Genomic DNA, 17996 nt, shown 5'->3' on the forward strand with positions numbered 1-17996 from the left:
GGTGCCATGGCTGCCCTTACTCAAAGCAACTTCTTTGTTTATAGTTCCTATAGTGTCATTGTTGCAAGTGTGATCACGCAAACCTATACCCAATTTTTCCTCCACAGTGGATATTTCCCAATTGTTCCTAAACAGTGGATATTTCCTTTGTTATGGCACCCACTGTAGAATTAAAATATGTGAAAATAGTGGTGATGGTACAAGGCCATTCCTCCAGTGCATGAGCTACATTATTTTTTTGCTTACTTATGGTACAGCGTGAGGATGGGTGTAATATTACAAAAATCTAGACACAAATATACTTGCTTGTGTAAGATACCTTCTCTTGAGCATGGGTTAACACACCCTGTACTGGCTATTGTCCACAAGAACCCAATCAAACAGGGCAGTAAGTTCAAGCTATTCTTGAAATGCTTGATCCCTGTGCCATGGGTAGAAGATGGATAATGCATTATAGGAGGAAAGAGATTTCATACCCTGTCTGCCACCCCCATTCCACTGGGATGTGATTTTCTTCATTTATTCAGTGTAACATTGCATTGGAGACCTGATTCTTATGGAATGAAACTAGTAAACAGAAACAACCAACACAATTTGAGAATAGGCTCTCCAGAGTGCATCATCCATATCAGGGGCTCACAGTGAATAAATGCATCACTAGAACGGGTTCTACTACACCCTCTAATCTGTAAGGTTGAAAACAACTAGTGATCCTGAAACGCAACCATACATACACTGTATAACATCTGGGGTGCCGAGCTAAAGAGACAAATATCTTTCCTGTACACTTGGGTTGGCCTCATTTTTCATCATAGGGAAAGAATTCTGCACTGCACCTGTCCAGCATGTGAAAGTAATGCATAAAAGGCAAACGATACAAGCAAAGAAGAGATGCTGAAATGTATTTGTCAAGCTTTTTATACATACAATAAAGAATTCTGAAATTAGGTATCATTTACATGGGCAGTACAAAAGAAAACAGTGGTTGAAATGTGTTATATAAAGTGCAACGACACATAGATCAAATCACAAAAATAATGGAATAGACTATGCGATAAGACAGTCATATGAACATGTTTCCAGTTTCTGAACAAAAGTTTCAAGTACTGTCAAATATTTTACAAATCATTTACAAATAACTTACAGCACAGAAGATAAGCCAGCAGCTGTGCAAACTGTTGTGTCATTATCCTTCGTTTTTAGAGGTAGAAACCTCTAACCGCAACTTTCCCACTTTATGAGCACATTTAAGACAATTGTAATCTATCTAAGTACACTGGCAATGACATGGCAAATCCCTGACTAAACTTTGTATTGCAGTAGGGCTTGCAGTCAGTTTACTCATCAATTGTTCCCACTGTCTGATCACCAGTAACATTTGATTGCTCTCAATATATGTGTTTCCCAATTATATATATTCTACATTTAAAGTTGTACTTACAAAAATATTAGGTATGATTGTGAGATCAACCGTAAAAATATCAATATTTTGCACATGTATTTTCTTCCAGGTCGGCTTTACGTTTAAGGATATGTTTTCTATTAACATTATTGTAACTGTACAATTCAAATCTGGCTAATGTTTTAATTCCACATGAAAGGAAAGTAGTCTTTGTGTGATTTACAACAGAGACTAAGCAAACTTTTTCTTGATAAACTTCATATAATAAAAAAGAAAAAGAAAACACAAAAATACACGTCTGTAAAATAAATATAACTAATAAAATCCATGGGTATTCCTTTAGGGGCTTGAATAGGTTGGCAAAACAAATGTATGCTTTTAATAAAAAGGCATCATCTATAGACCCCAGCCCCTTGCCAGGGGATTAAATTAACAGATTGGCCAGTCTAAACTTGGTAGTGTGACAGTTCAAAATTGTATTGCTAAGACATCATATACCTATTTCAGTTGAGACATCTTTCAGTGCTTTTTCTCAGAAAATAAACTGAATCATAGCTGTTATAAGAGTGCTATGCTATTGAATATAAACACAGTGATTCTCTGAAAAGGACTACCTAGAGGCCTCCACATCATACAAAATGGCCACAGTAAATTTATTAAAAACATTGCAAAAGTTACAAATTGTATTTCCCAAACTGTTGCAGCCTCTTGCGTATTTCTGGAACTATTATGTACCATTACACACACTAATTGCTATGAACAGCAGAAAGCAAGATGCCAGGTAAGAAAATTGTGGAAAAATAACTGGGATGGAAACCTCACTCTCACAGTAATGTCATCAGATATCACAGACCAAGCATGGCATTCGGCAAACGTAGAGCATGTTTTCAAAGTAACCAGTCAGTGTAAACATATTTAGTTGATCACCAAACCTACTGTTAAAAATATATGCTGGATTGGGATTGTTATCTTGAGTTATTCTTCTAGAACTTTATGGTGCTGTGGGATATCACTGTGGCAGGGTTTCCTCAATAGTAACATCTCTCCTTTGTTTGTAGGAACTTGAGATGGATGGAGTCTTTGTGCTTTCAAGCACAAACAAGTGCATTGCAGAGGCCCTGTCAGTCTTGTACTTTACACTCAAGGGTTCCTTGTTCTCTTGTAAGGGTTGCTGTGACTAGAATGCGACTAGAGGTTTCAAGAGAAACAAGAGAACATACATCAGGTCAGCTGTCTGCTGCTGTTAAGTAGTCCAGGGCCTTGAGAAAGTTCAGCATCTTCCGACTACATTTCAGTCTTTAATGTCTGAAAAGCTGGCAATGCTGACATTACAGCTTTCACTGCAGCTGGACGAGTTGCTCAAAGTGCTTGAAACAGTTCCTGATTCTAGAATGTGAAATGAGAGCCAAAATTAGAAACTCATTGCAAACAAGAGGTAACAAGCAATTTCTCTCACCGACTCTCAACAGATCCAGTAGAAAACCTAAGCAGGACCACAAGAGACATGTTACAGTGTTCTTACCAGAGCTGTTTAATGAGTGTGCTGATTGGGAGGTGTCCAGAAGTGTCAACAGGTTGCTTACTGGAACCCATCCTTCTTTGCTGGTACTCAGGTTCTTGATATACCTGTCACAGAAACCAATAACAGAGTCAGGCCAATTATCTTATCCAGACATGGAAAAAGACATCAGGAAAAAAACTGCAATTCACAGAAGCTGCACACTTTACATACCAAACACCTTCCTCGTCTTCATGGACCAACTCTACAACATCTCCACTCCTTACAAGCAGCTCATCTGAACATCCTCTCTCGTAATCCGCCACCACAGTGTATCTACCCACAGACTGGAAGTAAAGGGAATAGAAAATGGAAAGAAATTGTTAAGGGGTAACCAGAAAGGTATCAGGATGAATAAAAATTAAAATGATGACCAGCATAAAACAAGTTATCCCCACTGCTAACACAGCGGAGCAAACTGTCCATAGTAAATAAACAAATGCCTTCTTAGCACTCAAATAAGGAAGTGCCATGTACATTGATGAACATAGTGTCAGGGAGGAAAAGTCAGCAACGTCCACTATTATCTACATAGTACAGCACATGTATAGACATTATAGCTGTAATAGGAGATTCCCACCATAAAATATGCAAAAAAGCAAAGTGACTGGAAGCGATTTGTATCTTAAGACATAACCTGTGGGGACCTCACAGCTGTGGCGGTAATTACGGTCACCTTATTATGACTGAAATTAGTTCAAGACTAAAGTTTTAAAATGGGGCATTACATATTTCAAATAGCTCACTAGATGGAGTGGGCACATTCCAGCCTTGGGCTTGGCTCCTAGCATGTGGGGTCATGGCCTTTCATTAGGCTGAGTGGGTAAGTGGTTAGCTATTGACACTGGTGCAAGTAGAGCATGTGGGTCACTGCTGTGAGTAGCAGCAATCATTTTTGTCCCTAGAAATCAGTTTGCAAAGCAGGGAGGGAGGGTGGGTCGGTAAGGAATCTGCAACTAGAATATGTCTCTACCAGATAATTCATTACTGAAGATAAGTAACTTGTCAATCTGCTACAGACTTCTAGATGCAGATTCCTTACGTTAGAAAAGATACCCAAGCAATACCATCCTCGGCGGTGGGCTGTGAACCAAGTTCAGACTTAAAAGTCCTGCATGACCGAATGGCCAAAGTAGCTGTCTCTGTGGACCTGACTGTCCATTCAGTAGTGCTTTGTGAATGTGTGCACAGACACCCACATTGCTACCTGGTAGATGTCCAGGGCCGGAACTCCACGTGCCAATGCTGTGGTTACAGCAGTTGCTCTGGTGGAATGAGCAGGCAAACCTTCAAAGGGTTACTTCTTTACCAAAGCGTAGCACATCTTGATGCAGAGGACAACCCATCAAGAAATGGTCCTTTCTTCACACCCACATAACCTACAAGGAGCTGATCGTCCACCTTGAAATCTTTTGTTCGGTTGAGGTAGAATGGCAAATATTGTTTTGGATTCAGAGGGTGGAGTCTCTCTTCATGAGCGGGATGTGGGTGTGCGTAAAAAGTTGGCAAAGTAATAGATGGGCCTACAAGAAAGGGTGTGACCACTTTAGGGAGGAAGGAGGCCCTGTTATTAAGCACCACTTTGTCAGGATGGACAGATAGAAATGGTGGCTTCGAAGAAAGAGCTTGGAGAACAGATAAGGTATGTAAGTACCAGGTTCAAATCCCACTGTGGCACTAAAATGGGGTAGGTATTTACATGTGAGTGAGTCCCTTAAGAAACCTCCCAGCGATGGGAGATTTGAACAAGGAGGGTTGATCTGGAAGTCTTGAGGAGGGCAGAGATGGCAGATAGGTAGCCTTTGAGGGTGCCCAAAGCAGAGCACTGCTGGGCAAGAGAGAGAGAGGATGAACAGTAGAACCTCAGACAGAGGTGCAGAAAGGGGATCAACAGATTTGTTGAGTACACCAGGCCACAAATTTGTTCCAATAACAGGTGTATAACATTTGGTAGAGGGATGCCTGGCTGGCAAGCTAACATTAAAGACTTCAGGCAGAAGGTCAAAAACTATCAACAGCCACTGCTCAGTCTCCACTCAAGAAAGCGGAGACTGGACAGGTTTGGGTGGAGAACCATACCCTGCTGAAGATCCTCCAGAAGGGGCTTCTGGCCATGCTTAGATAGGGATACCATACCCTTTGTGCCGAGTCCGGAGCCACCAGGATTACTTGGGGCCAGTTGTACTTATCTTCTTCAGAACTCTGGGCAGACGTGCTACTGGCGATAAGGCGTATAGGAGGCTGGAGTTCCACTCAAGACAAAAAGCATCGGCAAGCAAGTTCCGCCTTGGAAACTCCAAAGTGCAAAACAGCTGACATTGCACGTTTGCTGCAGAGGCAAACAGATCTAACCAAAGCTCTCTACACTGCTGAAAGAAACCTTGTACCACCTCCCCATGGAGATGCCATTCATGATTGACCATGCACCAACGGCTGAGTTCGTCTGCTCTGGCTTTCGGAGAGCCTGCCAGATGTTGGACAACCAGAGATATGCCCTGACGTTCCAGCCATGTCCAGAGGTGCACATCGTCTTGACAAAGGGTCCACGTTCCCACTCCACTCTGCTTGTTGCAGAACCACATGGCGATGGTGTTGTCTGCCAACACCTGCACTACCTTCCCTTTGAGAGAGGGAAGGAATGCTTTCAATGCAAGTCTGATCGCCCTGAGCTCCGGAACGTTGATGTGAAGCTCTGACTCCACCAGAGACCAGACACCTCTTATATTTGCCTCCCTTATTTGTCCGCCCTATCCCAGGAGTGTCTCATCTGTCATCACTGTTAGATCTCTGCTCAATTTCGATTTGAAAGTCACCTCTACATATCTTGCGCAGTTCCCTCCATGCTGGAGAGATTCCCCTGTGCTGCACCTACTGGAACTTCAGGCCCCACTGCAGAGCCCATATATGCCATCAGGCATGTGTCACCAGCAGGATGCAGGAAGCTATGAGGCCCAGCATCCTCAGAGCCATTCTCACCGAAACCCAGGATAGAGACCGAAACATTGGTACCACAGCCTGAATATCCTTGACTCGCTTTTTGGGAGGACAGGCCCAAAACTGCGGTGTGTCCAGAATAGCTCAGATGAAAGGGAGCGTCTAAGAGGGAGTCAGGTGTGACTTCTGCATGGTAATAGTGAACCCCAGCAACTCCAGGAGGTTCATTTTAGTCTGGAGTTGGGAAACAACAGCCTGGGGCAAGCTCACCTTCGATAGCCAACTTTGAGGTAGGGGAAGACTGAAACTCCTAGCCTGTGCACATAAGCTGCAACCACCGCCATCACTTTCAGGAACACACGAGGGGCACTGGTAAGGCCAAAGGGGAGCACAGTGAAATGAAAGTGCTCATGACCCACCACAAATCACAAGTAACGTCAGTGGCAGGCAGGTCGAGAATATGAAAATAGGTGTCCTGCAAGTTCAAAGCTACCATCCAAGGCAGAAAGGACTTGAGCCAGAGTGAGCATTTTGAACTTCTCCTTCCTGAGAAGAGAATGAGGGCCCAGAGGTCAAGCATAGGACGAAGGCCCTGGTCCTTTTTGGGCCCTAGAAAGTAATGAGAATAACAACCAGGACCTACTTCTGTCACAGGGACCCTCTCTATGGCTCCCTTGGCCAAGAGAGTTATAACCTCCTGGTGGAGAAGTGCCAAGTGATCCTCCATCCTTCCCTTATAGGATGGTGGCATGCCAGAAGGGGCACTCTCTACGGGGAGGGAGTAGCCCCTTTCGACTATTTGCCAAACCCACCTGTATGTTGTGATGGATTACCACTGGGGCAGGTGATGGCGACAGACTAGGAAGGTTTGGAGGCTGCAATGGGGGAGGTGGTAGACTGGGCAGACCACTGGCTCTCTGATCCATAAGCATGTGGGATCCCGCATCAACGGCTATGCAGCATGCACGGCTCGGTGACTTGAGGGGAATGGACATGGTTCAGTGCCCCTTCTGTAGCCATGAAAGGGGTGAAAAGCAGACTGTGGGAGGTGTGGAGTGGCTGTGAGGCCAAAAGACCAAGCTGTAGCACAGGACTCCTTAAAGCACTTGAGCGCCGAATCCGCTTTGTCTCCAAAGAGACAGGTGCCATCGAAGGTCATGTCCATGAGTGATTGTTGGACATCCCCCAAAAAGTCAGATGTCCTCAACCAGACGTGGATCCGTAGGGCCACAGTCGACACAACCGATCTGCCCAGTGAGTCGGTCGTGCCCAACCCACAATGTATGGGGAACTTGGCTGCATCCCTCCCGTCAGCAACTGCTTGGGAGAGAAGTCTAGGGCTCCTCCGGGATCTGCGGCAGCACCTACGCGACTGTATCTCATACAGTATGGGAATGGCAGCCCAAAAGGCATGCAGTGTTCACAGACCGTAATGCCAGACTGGAAGAAGAGAACATTTTCTCCCCAAGTTGATCCAGTCTCTTTGATTCCCTATCTGGGAGTGAGAATAGGAATGTGTGCCAGATGAAGAAAAAGCCTGGATGACAAGACTCTCAGGCATAGGGACTTAGGGTCCTTCGGTACAGGCCGATGGTGGCAGGCGATTGTCCTGTTCACAGGAGCCCTTGTGCTGGCCCTGGATGTGGTACCCAGTAGGACTTCCGTGAGGGCTTCATTAAAAGGTAAAAGGGGTTCATTGTTGAAGCTCCAAGCTGAAGCACCTCAGTCAGGAGGTTAGTCTTAACTGGCACAGCAGGTAGCTCAAGGACGAGGACCTCAGTCCCCCTCCTTACCACCTTAGAATACAATGCTTTCTCCTCCGTAGCTGCAGTGGGGGGAGAACGCATGCCAGCGCCAGGAGAGGTATCCAGACCACTAGCTTTGCCCAATTCCAGTGCCCAGTCTATTTCAGGGTCTTCCAGCTGGAATTCTAAAGGGTCCAGTGACCCCGCCACACTTTCCCCTTACCCATACCCATAAGAGTAAGGGTCAGGATCCAACCTGGGGAATGTATGCCCCATCGAATACTGAACTGGCGTTGAGCGACGTCAGTCCAACTCCGGGCTGGAGTTGGCTATAAGTATGGCTTTGACGTCAATCGTGGGCCCAACCAACGTCAGAAACATCAACATCTTTACCAGTGCTGAGGAAGGTCATGCTGGCATGACCGGCATCACTACGGATCAGACAACGGACCCCAAGGGACCCCATAGAGCTGGAGATGAAGCCACCAGCGTGGAACCTGAGGGGGCCTGCTCCAACCCCACTGGGCCAGAGGGCGTCACAGGGAGCCGGTCTGCCCAAAAATGAGGCGCATGGCATTGTAGAATTCTTTGTGCTGCACAGTGATGGCTCTGGTTCCCTGAATTTCTGGAATGCGCAGAGTCAACCCACAAACAGGCTCTGAAGACAGAGGCCTAGAGTGTCAACGATCATCCTGCGCTGCATCGTCCGAGCGAAGGGGCAAAGTCGAAGAACGTTTGTTCTTCTTCTACTTCTTCTTCTTCTTGTGACCTGAATGTCCAGAGGACTTCGAGTGGTACGAAGAATAGTGGTGGTGGCTCCGTGAGCAGTCTCATGAACTTCCTCTCGATCGAGACCGGGAGTGACACGGAGTCAAGTGCCAGGCTGCCATGAGCTTCAGGGACAACTCTCTCAAAGCTTTTGGGTTCATGGCCCGGCACTCGGAGCACGACTTCCAGTTGTGGTTGTGCTGCAGGCACCACAAACACACGAGGTGCAGATCCATCACCGACATCATGCAGTGACAGGAGTCACACGGCTTGAAATCAGTCTTACATGACATCCTCGATGCACCAAAAAATGTCAAAGAAATCGTCAAAATGGTCGAAGTCAGTCAAAAAACAACTAAGGGTAAGCTCTTCTCTGGATCTACACGTAGACTGGTGTGGAAAGAAAAGAACTGACGTCAGAGTACAGAGGTAGCGCCTATATATGACTGCAACGTCATCTTGCTGATCACGATGCCAACGACATACGTGGGGTCGACCGATGCCACCTTACGGTGCACAAGGGTACTGCTCGAAGAAAAATCTCCGGATCCAGTCTCACCTTTGGGAGAAATTCTAAGGCAAGGAATCTGGAACTAGAAGTCTCTATCAGATAACCAATTTTACGTGTTTGACAAATATTTGTAGATACACTCGACGACACAAGAAACAAAATCCCATGGTCTTGCACTGAAAGTAAGACAGCAAATGTATTCATTTACTAAATTCCAACAGTGTAAATAATGTAAAATTGTCTAATTGTTTAGAAATAATATTTTATAAAATAAAATACACAAACATACAAGCATCTGCTTGTGACAAGTGCTCTACAAGTGCCTGCTCCAAAGTGAGATTGACTATGACTGGTGACTTGCATGGGTTAAAGGAAGGCCTGCTGAAAAGTTATATTACTCAGGAATTCCCACATTTCAAGAGGTCTTCGATTATTTGTAAAGCAAGAGGAATGGACTTTCGCTGTTGAGCATCCTACAATGTCATTTCCCACCCTCACATTTTGGCTTATCATGTTTTAGCCATATTCCACCTATGGAAGTGTCCCACAACATATTTTTTCTGCATGTCAGACACTTGACACACAACACAATGTGGCTTTTTATTGGTAACCCTGAGTGACAGCTCAATGTTCTCAATCTAAAAACCATGCTTTACTTACTTATACCTCAGAGATCAGCTCGCTAACCAACTGGGGTTGGGGTATTCTCCTTATTACCAGTTAAGTGGTATGCAGGGAGTGCAGTGTTAATCACAATCCCACAAGCACCATGGCTTCTGGGCAATTCAGGAAGTAGAGGTTTAGTGCTTAATTTGTAAATAAATAATACCGAGGCAGCGTAATCCTGAAGCCCTCCTGTGCCTCTTCAATCCATTTACAGCCACTCCCTGCCCCTTCAGCTAACTCCTGCAGCTTCCTGCTTTCTCCCATTGTGACGCCTTTTCGGTTTTTATCTTTTCCGTCTTTCCTATATGTGTCTTTTGCTCGAAGTATATGCTTGAGGCAGAAAAATAAGTGCCAGCCCTCAAAAAGAATTCCCAGTGCTCAGCACGGGAAACAACTTAAGCACAAATTAAGAACTGCAGAGGTAGGATTCTTCAGATTAAGAACATTCAGAAAAGGGTGACTAACTACTGTATTGGCTTGCCATGCCAAGGAAAGATCAGAGTTAAGAAGTATCCCTAGGTTTCTTCGTTTCATGAAGAATAATGGGGGCAGAGGGCGGTAGAGAGGTTTCATGGCATGGGTTGCAGCTTTAGGGTAGTGAGTGAGCAGTAGTTGCTCCCCTAACTAGGATCTCAGTGTTGGCTCCATTAGTGCAGAGAAAGCTATCCTTCATCCTGAAGACTGCATAGCTCAAGCACAAGGTGATGTAAGCTAATTTGTATGGTGTTTTGTCTAGCTCAGTGTGGATTTGCATATTTTCAGGATACACTTGGAAGTTCCTATCATATTGATGCTGTAGACATGCCAAGAGATGGTCATAGATATTGATACAGTACACGAGAGGACTGATCCTTAGGGTATAACACAAGGAACAGGGCTTATCAATTATTCAGCAGAACCTATCCTGATTTGTAACTATCTTTGGTAAGGAACCAGGGTCCAGTTACACCTGCCTATGTTTTGATCGATGGTGTTTTAAAAAAGGAGTATAAGAATTATTCTTTGTCCTCATTAATAGAGAAAATAAGACCCGCCATGATGCTGACTAAAGTGGATTCCATCTCCTCGCAGGTTTCAATCTTGAAAAGTGATCATGGAAAAATTGGTTGAGCTGGTCACCTCCCATTCCAAAATGTTTCTGACGCAGCTAAGATTAAAATGGATTGGTAGCTAGGCAAGGTCTTTAGGGTTTCCGATGTTTTGTTTTACAAGAGGAGGGTGATGATAAAATGTTTCAGATGGCCTCTAACAACTCCAGGTATGGAAAGAGGTGTCTGAAGCAGAAGTCTGAGCAGGGGTCTAATATGGGTATTTGACATTAATCTTGTTGGTCAAGCTCTTTAAATCATCTCTTTCTTGGACTGTAAAAAGGAGAAAGTGGGCTGTAAAACAGGTCATGGGATGAGACAGTAAAGAGCATGGTCTGGCTAGTTGGAGTCTATATTGTGAAGGCACATTGTATCACTTTGAAAGTGCTTCATTGAGAGATATGATCCTTGCCATTCTTGTTGTACGTATTTTCTGATAAAATCCAAATTGAAGAAATGCCATTATAGTGAATTTCTAAAATGAGGAAACCTCTTTTCCCTAAAACATTTGAGAAAACTCCCCAAAATGAGAAAAAAGGGAGCAACTAGGTGCAAAAACAAAGTAAGGAAAAAAGAGACAAGAGATATCACAGTATATGTGGCAGTTAACATACTAAAATACAGCTAATTGTACATGTTCTAGGGGTAAGTGTACTAAGGTAGAGAAGCGGTATTTGGGTAAAGGCTGGGGGTATGGCCCCATGGTACATACAAGGACGGAGGTACTGCAGAATAGGTAGAGATGCTAGATTATAGCTCGGAGTAGAGACACACAGTATATGTAGGGTAGAGAGGCCAAAGTATAGGTAGGGAAGAGGTACAGGGGAATATACATAGGTGGTAAGGTAGAGACAGGAGTAGCAATAAAGTGGTATGAATACTGGAAAGATATCAGGGTACTGTTAGCAGTTAAGGCAATACGGAATAAGTAGGCAAAGAGGTGCTTGGGTACTGGGAGGGCGATATGTCCCAGGATAAAGGCACGTTTAGAGATTCTATTCTAGGACTAGTAGAATGGGACTTTACATCGGAGTAGAGGTAGCAGGTTATGGACTAGAGTACAGATACAAAGGCACAGTTATGGGACAGAGAAACAAGGGGACAGGTAGGGTAGAGTTAAGGTATAAGGGTTTAAGTAAGGTAAATAAATAAAGGTATACTTATGGGCACTGTATGAGGGTCCAGATAGTGGTACTCGTTCGAAAGGTACAAGTACTGGAATTTAGGGAGGTCTACAGGTGCTAGGGTACAGACAGGAGTAGAAGACATGAGTAAAGAATAAAAACAGTTGAGAGAGAACTGCAGCAGAGATACAGGAAGTGTGGTAAAGAGAGGAAAAAAGGAATGCATAGGTGAGGGGGGGAAGAAGGAGGAGTGGGGGAAAGAAGGAGTATGTGAGGGTGTCCTACAAGAAAAGAAAATTTAAAAATTTAAAAAAAAATCATATAGCAGGAAATTTTTGAACATGAAAGGCATTCAGTGTGATGGTTTCAACACCCAAGGAATACCATTCATTTGAAAACGATTGAAAAATCCAGTTTATGGAGAGGTTTCTCTAAAAATATGTTTTCTTAAATATATTTTTTCACAATAACACTCAATCATATTAAACTGTGAAATTGTGTATGTTTCCCAGAAGACAGCAGGGTCATTGGGCACATCTTCACAGAAAATGAGCACATGAGATTTTACTGATTCTTGTTAGTCCCTCTGAAGCATACAAGACACTACAAGGCAAGGAACTTTGGATATTTTTGGCGAAGAACAAGCAACGGTTTAAGTAATAAGTTCCTTCTTACAATAACTCATCTCATCGAGACTCCCTGGTTGTACAAGCAGCACTTGCAGGAAACCACATTCAAGGCACAAGCTACTGTTGTGGGTTAAAGCAAACAAGAAAACTTCTCTAATGGCATTTGCAAGGGAAAAAAGAGCAGGGGGTTCTAAATGCTTCTAGCAAGTACAAAGCACAGCTCATGTAGGCAAAATTCTCCTATCGCCAAATTCATAAGGCACAGAAAAAAATCACTAGAAGTACATGCATGTAGCCTAATGCCTGGGATTAACCGACAGACCCAGCCACAGTACAATTATTTATGTTTTAATTTCCAGGGGTATTCATGAACAATCCTGAACCAAAGAGCACTGCTATGATGTACAAACATTTGTTAAAAGACAATGCATATTTCTCAGGCACAATTGGATGAGCTCTCTTGGTGGACACAAGCAGATCCGCCAGCTCAAATCAGCGTATGACATTATAACTACGTACCCTTTGAAAGATAAACAATGGCACCATTTCCGGTAGAAAATTAATAGTTTAGTGTTCACACCTTCGAAGCCAATCACCAGTGAACATAACCCTGCAACTTCTTTAGTTTAGGGGACAAAGGAGGCCACGGAATACAGTGCTGAACAGTTACCTGTTGTGCATTCTGAGAGTACACCAGGCAAATATCAGGAAAAGGGGACTTGTGAAGCAGCAGTACAGATAAGTAAAGCATGAAAAGAGGGGTTGTGTTCTACAAGAAGGTTGGCTTAAGACAAAAGGCATAGTGCACGTTAGGCTTGGCATCATTGGCATGATCTCCCCTAACCTTTTGCCTCTACTTCCCATGTTGTTTCTGTGTGCTGGCTTGTGTGTGTCTGTTTTTGATGTTTTGTTTGCTCTGGACACTTTACCACTGCTCACCAGTGCTAAAGTGTAAGTGTTCCCTGTATAAACTGTATGTGTGCATTGGCTTATCCATGATTGGCATATTTGAATTTCTAGTAAGTCCCTAGTAAAGTGCACTAGAGGTTCCCAGGGCCTGTAAAACAAATGTTACTAGTGGGCCTGCAGCACTGGTTGTGCCACCCACATTAGTAGCCCAGTAAACCTGGCTCAGATCTGCCACTGCAGTGTCTGTGAGTGCAGTTTTAAACTGCAAATTAGACTTGGAAAGTGTATCCACTTGCCAGGCCTAAACGTTTCCTTTTAATACATGTAAGGCATCTCTAAGGTATGCCCTAGGAAGCCCCATGGGCAGGGTGCAGTGTATGTTAAAGGTGAGACATGTACTTATGTGTTTTACATGTCCTGACAGTGAAGTACGGCCAAGTCCGTTTTTCACTGTTGTAAGGCCTATCTCTTTCATAGATTAACACGGGGCTGCATTTAAATATTATTAAAGCGCAGGTTCCCTTTGAGAGCAGATAGACATGTGGAGTTTGGGGTCTCTGAACTCACAATTTAAAAATGCATCTTTTAGTGAAATTGTTTTTTAGATTTAGAAAGTAGACATGTTCTTACTTAAACCATTCTGTGACTCTGCTTGTTTGTGGATTCCCTGTCTGGGTCAGTTTGACAGGGGTTGTTTGCACCTCTCCTCTAGACAGTGAAACAAAGGGAGCTGGCGTGTAGCCTGCATATCCTGATGAGCCATCTGGGCTGAGGGGAGGAGGGGTCACTTACACCTGAAAGAGCTGTGCCTGCTCTCACACAATGCAGTTTCCCACCCCCTGGTTTGTGTCTGGAACCTCACCTGGGCAAAGCAGGATCTTGAAAACAACAGAGACTTCTATTTGAAGTAGGCCTACTTCAAAGGCAGAAAGAGGTATAAGAAGAGCAACTAAAACCTCTGAAATTCAGAATACTTCTGGAACCAATAGGAATCTCTGCCAAGGAGAAGAGCTGAGAAGCTGGAGGAGGAGTACTGCCCCTTTGCCTATGACTGTGCTTTGCTGGGTTGCCCTGCAGTAGCTGTTTCTGCCTGATAGAGGACAAAGACTGACTTTTGTGTGACTTCCATTGGTGAAGGATCACCAAGGGCTTGAACTGAGCTTGCCTCCTGTTGTCTCAGGGAGAACAAAGACTTCTCTCTGCCAGCACTTGGGCTTTCTGCTGAGAGTCCAGCCTTCCAAGTGGTGCCCTAATCTGACTCTGGGCCCTTGAAAGGTGCAGCTGGTTGAAAAAGACAGAAATCCACGCAAAGACCGCTGTGCAGGGAAACTTTCGACGCATCACCTGCCTCGCAGCTGATAAACGGTGCTCCACCTGCATCGTGGCTGGAAGATGGACACAACGCAGCTGGAAAAATGACGTGCAACACCCACAGCGGCTGCTGTTAATGGCGTAAACCCCGCGCAGCACGGTTTCTTGACACCGCGCGACCGGATTTGAACACAACATCACTGGGCGCGGAAAATCAATGGAAAGCCTACCCAGACCCGAGGCGCCCGTCAAGATCGACGCATCGCTCTCTTGCGGAAGAGAACAAACGACGCACGCCAACCTGACTGGAGAAGGAACGACGCACGGTCTCGCTTGCAAGTGAGAAATCAACACATCTTTGGCCTTTCTGACGCACAAGCCGACTGGTTTTATTTTGACGTTACCCAGGTACTTTTGTGTGCTAACAGTGTTCTCACCGTTTTCTAAGGAATTAAGACTCTTTTTCTTTTTAAAACTCATAACTTGACTTGTGTATGTCGAATTTTTGTCGTTTTGATCTTGTTTTGTTTAGATAAATATTGACTATTTTACTAAACCTGGGTTGTGTCATTTTGTAGTGTTTTCACTGAGTTACTGTGTGGTGGTACAAATACTTTACACATTGCTTCTGAAGTTAAGCCTGCCTGCTCGTGCCAAGCTACCAAGGCGATGAGCGTGGTTAACTGAGGGTAATTCTCCTTTACCCTGACTAGAGTGAGGGTCCTTGCTTGGACAGGGGGTAAACTGACTGCCAACCAAAGACCCCATTTCTAACATTGGTAATCAGCAGTTGGGATTAGACTTGTATTTGTATTTGACATACAGTGATTAAGTGTACACTACTGTTTTCAGTGCAGACCATTACGTGACCGCATACTACTTGTCTTTGCGATTTTTGCTTTTTTTCTCTTTTTGGAATTTTCCTTACTTCCATTTAGTGGTAATCCTTGCTTGACTTTTGAACTTCATTTACAAACTTGTTTTTCTGCCTTTGGAACTTTGCACTTTTAACTCTTCATCATGTCTCAATCTGGAGATGCATCAGCTGTAGCTGCTTTTGATTAGGGAAACTGGAGAGCTATACAGTTGCCAAGCTGAGGCAGTTCTGTAAAAACCTTGCTTGTCCCTTTAAGGGCTCCACCGGGAAGGAGGAGCTGCAAAAGGCACTGAGGGCCTGGGTAACAGCCAAGGAAGCTGAGGGGCACATAGAAGAGGAGGAGGATGAGATGGAGGAAGAGCAATCCATCCACAACGGTATAGTGTGTGGGCCTGTTATGTCCAGGGAGAGTGTCTCCAGGGCAGGTAGCAGTGTGTTATCTAAGGGTCTGAGTCCTGAAGAGTTTCAGGACAGACAGGCAGAGAGGGTTCACCAGTTGGAATTGGAGAAAATGAGGATGGCCATAGAAGAGAAAAATAGATTGTTGGCTCATGAGCTCAGCTTGAGGGAGCTGGATCGGAGGAGCCAGTCTAGTAGGGATGGTGACAGCAATAACAGTGCAGCCTGAAAGGAGGGTGCACATTCCTAAGGACCTTGTGAAGGATTACAAAAGGGAGGCTGACATACTGTTGTAGGTCAAGGGGTATGAGTCTGCTCTATGTATGAATCTGGTCCCTGAAACTCATTGAGGGGGGGGGGTCTGTGGAAGCACTTTGAGGTAGGGGGAAGGGATACTCTGACATCCTTAGGGGATCCCCAGGGGCTCACCTACCCTGTCACGAAGGACGCCCTGATCACAAGGTATGGTCTCAACCCTGATCAGTATAAGGACAAGTTTAGGTCCTATAAGGAGAAAGAATCCCAAACATGGTTGGAATATGTGGATTCTTTTTACAGGTCACTGGATGGTTGGGTGAAGGGCAGTAAGGTGACAACGTATCAGGGGCTTTACAATTTGATTGCTTGGGAGCACTTGTACAGTTTATGTTTTCCAGAGCTGCACCAGCACCTAATTGACAGCAAGCTGACTGACCCCAGGAATCTTGCGCAGGAAGCGGATGGTTGGGGGAGCACCAGGGTCCAAAAGAGGATGGAGGAGACCATGGCAAGGGTGGGCAGGGTCCCAATCAGAAACAAATGTGTGTGTTAGGGGGGAAGGGTAAACAGGGGGAGTTCTCTAAAGGGCCCAAACCTAGTTCCTAGGGTAAAGAATCCCACCCCCACTAGAAAAGAAACCATGGGTCTCCACAGGGAAATCTGCAGAGAAGGGGTCCCGCAAGTGCTTTGCATGTGATCAGGACGGTCACATGAAGGGGGACCCCAAATGTCCCAAGTGGACACCGGCACCCACTGGTGCTCACTCACAGGGTTTGGCCAGTGTAGCGCTTTGGGATGAGTTGGTTCCAGGTGGGTGGGAGGCAGCTGAGATGACCCTTGTCTCACTAGAGGACAGTGAGATGGTATAGCGGACCCTCATGCCTGATAACTAAGAAGTACAGGCGGTTTGTGACCACCAAAGGACAGAGGTAGAGGCCCCTGAGACACAGGAGCCAGTGTGACTACAGTGAGGAGTCACCTGGTGACTGAAGAGCGGATATATCCCAGTGTACTTCAAGTAGTTGCAGTGGACAAATCAGAGCTCCCCTGCAGAGTGGCACAAGTTCCCTCTGAATGGGGGCAGGGGGGGGGGTGAGGTTCCTTGAAGGTAGCTATGAGTCCGACCACACCAGTAGATTGTTTGCTTGGCAATGACCTGGAGGATTCCCCTTGGCAGGAGGTGAAATGCCGTTCACACTTAGAAATGTTGAATCTGCCTGGGTGAGTGTGTGGGTGTACCCGGTCGATGGCAGCCCATCAGGGTGATCAGGGGAACCCAGAGCCTGAAAGAGTGTCCCAGGTGTCTGCCAGAAAGAGGAAGGGCAAGGGGCGTGGGAAACCAGCCCCAAAAGTTCCCACAGTCCAGGAGGAGACTGAACCTGAGGGAGGAGGCACTGGAGCCTACAGTGGAACAGGTGGCTGAACTGGGCGAGGTCCCTGAGCTGTCACAGTGGCAGCAGGAAGGGGGGCCCACCAGGGAAGCATTCTGTGAGACACAGAAAACATGCCCTACTCTGGAGGGTTTGCAGCGGCAGGCTGCAGACCAGGTGTCTGGCAAGGAGCCTGGATCACATTTGATTTACTGGGAGGATGGGCTCTTATATAGCGAGCTTAAGGTTCCTGAGCCTGGGTCAGCCCGTGTGCTGGTGGTACCCCATCGCTTCAGAGCCTTCCTACTGGGTCTGGCTCATGATGTACCTTTAGCTGGACATTTGGGGCAGGACAAGCCCTTTGAATGGGTTGTCACCCACTTGTACTGGCCCATAATGCGCAGGCACTCAGATGCCCATTGTAAGTCTTGCCCAACTTGTCAGGCA

At 45.4% G+C, this 17996-nt stretch overlaps 1 protein-coding gene across 30 annotated transcripts in view; it reads right to left on the reverse strand.

Moving 5' to 3' along the window:
- Positions 1–888: 888 nt before the first annotated feature.
- Positions 889–17996, reverse strand: part of MCF2L (MCF.2 cell line derived transforming sequence like) — an 828274-nt gene continuing 811166 nt past the window's right edge. For all 30 annotated transcript variants that reach the window (XM_069204968.1, XM_069204983.1, XM_069204981.1 and 27 more), the window contains 3 exons: positions 3135–3247; positions 2925–3028; positions 889–2788 (listed from right to left, as the gene is read on the reverse strand). In XM_069204968.1, coding sequence (XP_069061069.1) covers positions 2694–2788; positions 2925–3028; positions 3135–3247 — 312 coding nt within the window. In that variant the 3' untranslated portion in view covers positions 889–2693. The remainder of the gene's footprint in view (positions 2789–2924; positions 3029–3134; positions 3248–17996) is intronic.

This window comes from Pleurodeles waltl, chromosome 8 (assembly GCF_031143425.1).
Source record: "Pleurodeles waltl isolate 20211129_DDA chromosome 8, aPleWal1.hap1.20221129, whole genome shotgun sequence".
Lineage (NCBI taxonomy): Eukaryota > Metazoa > Chordata > Amphibia > Caudata > Salamandridae > Pleurodeles > Pleurodeles waltl.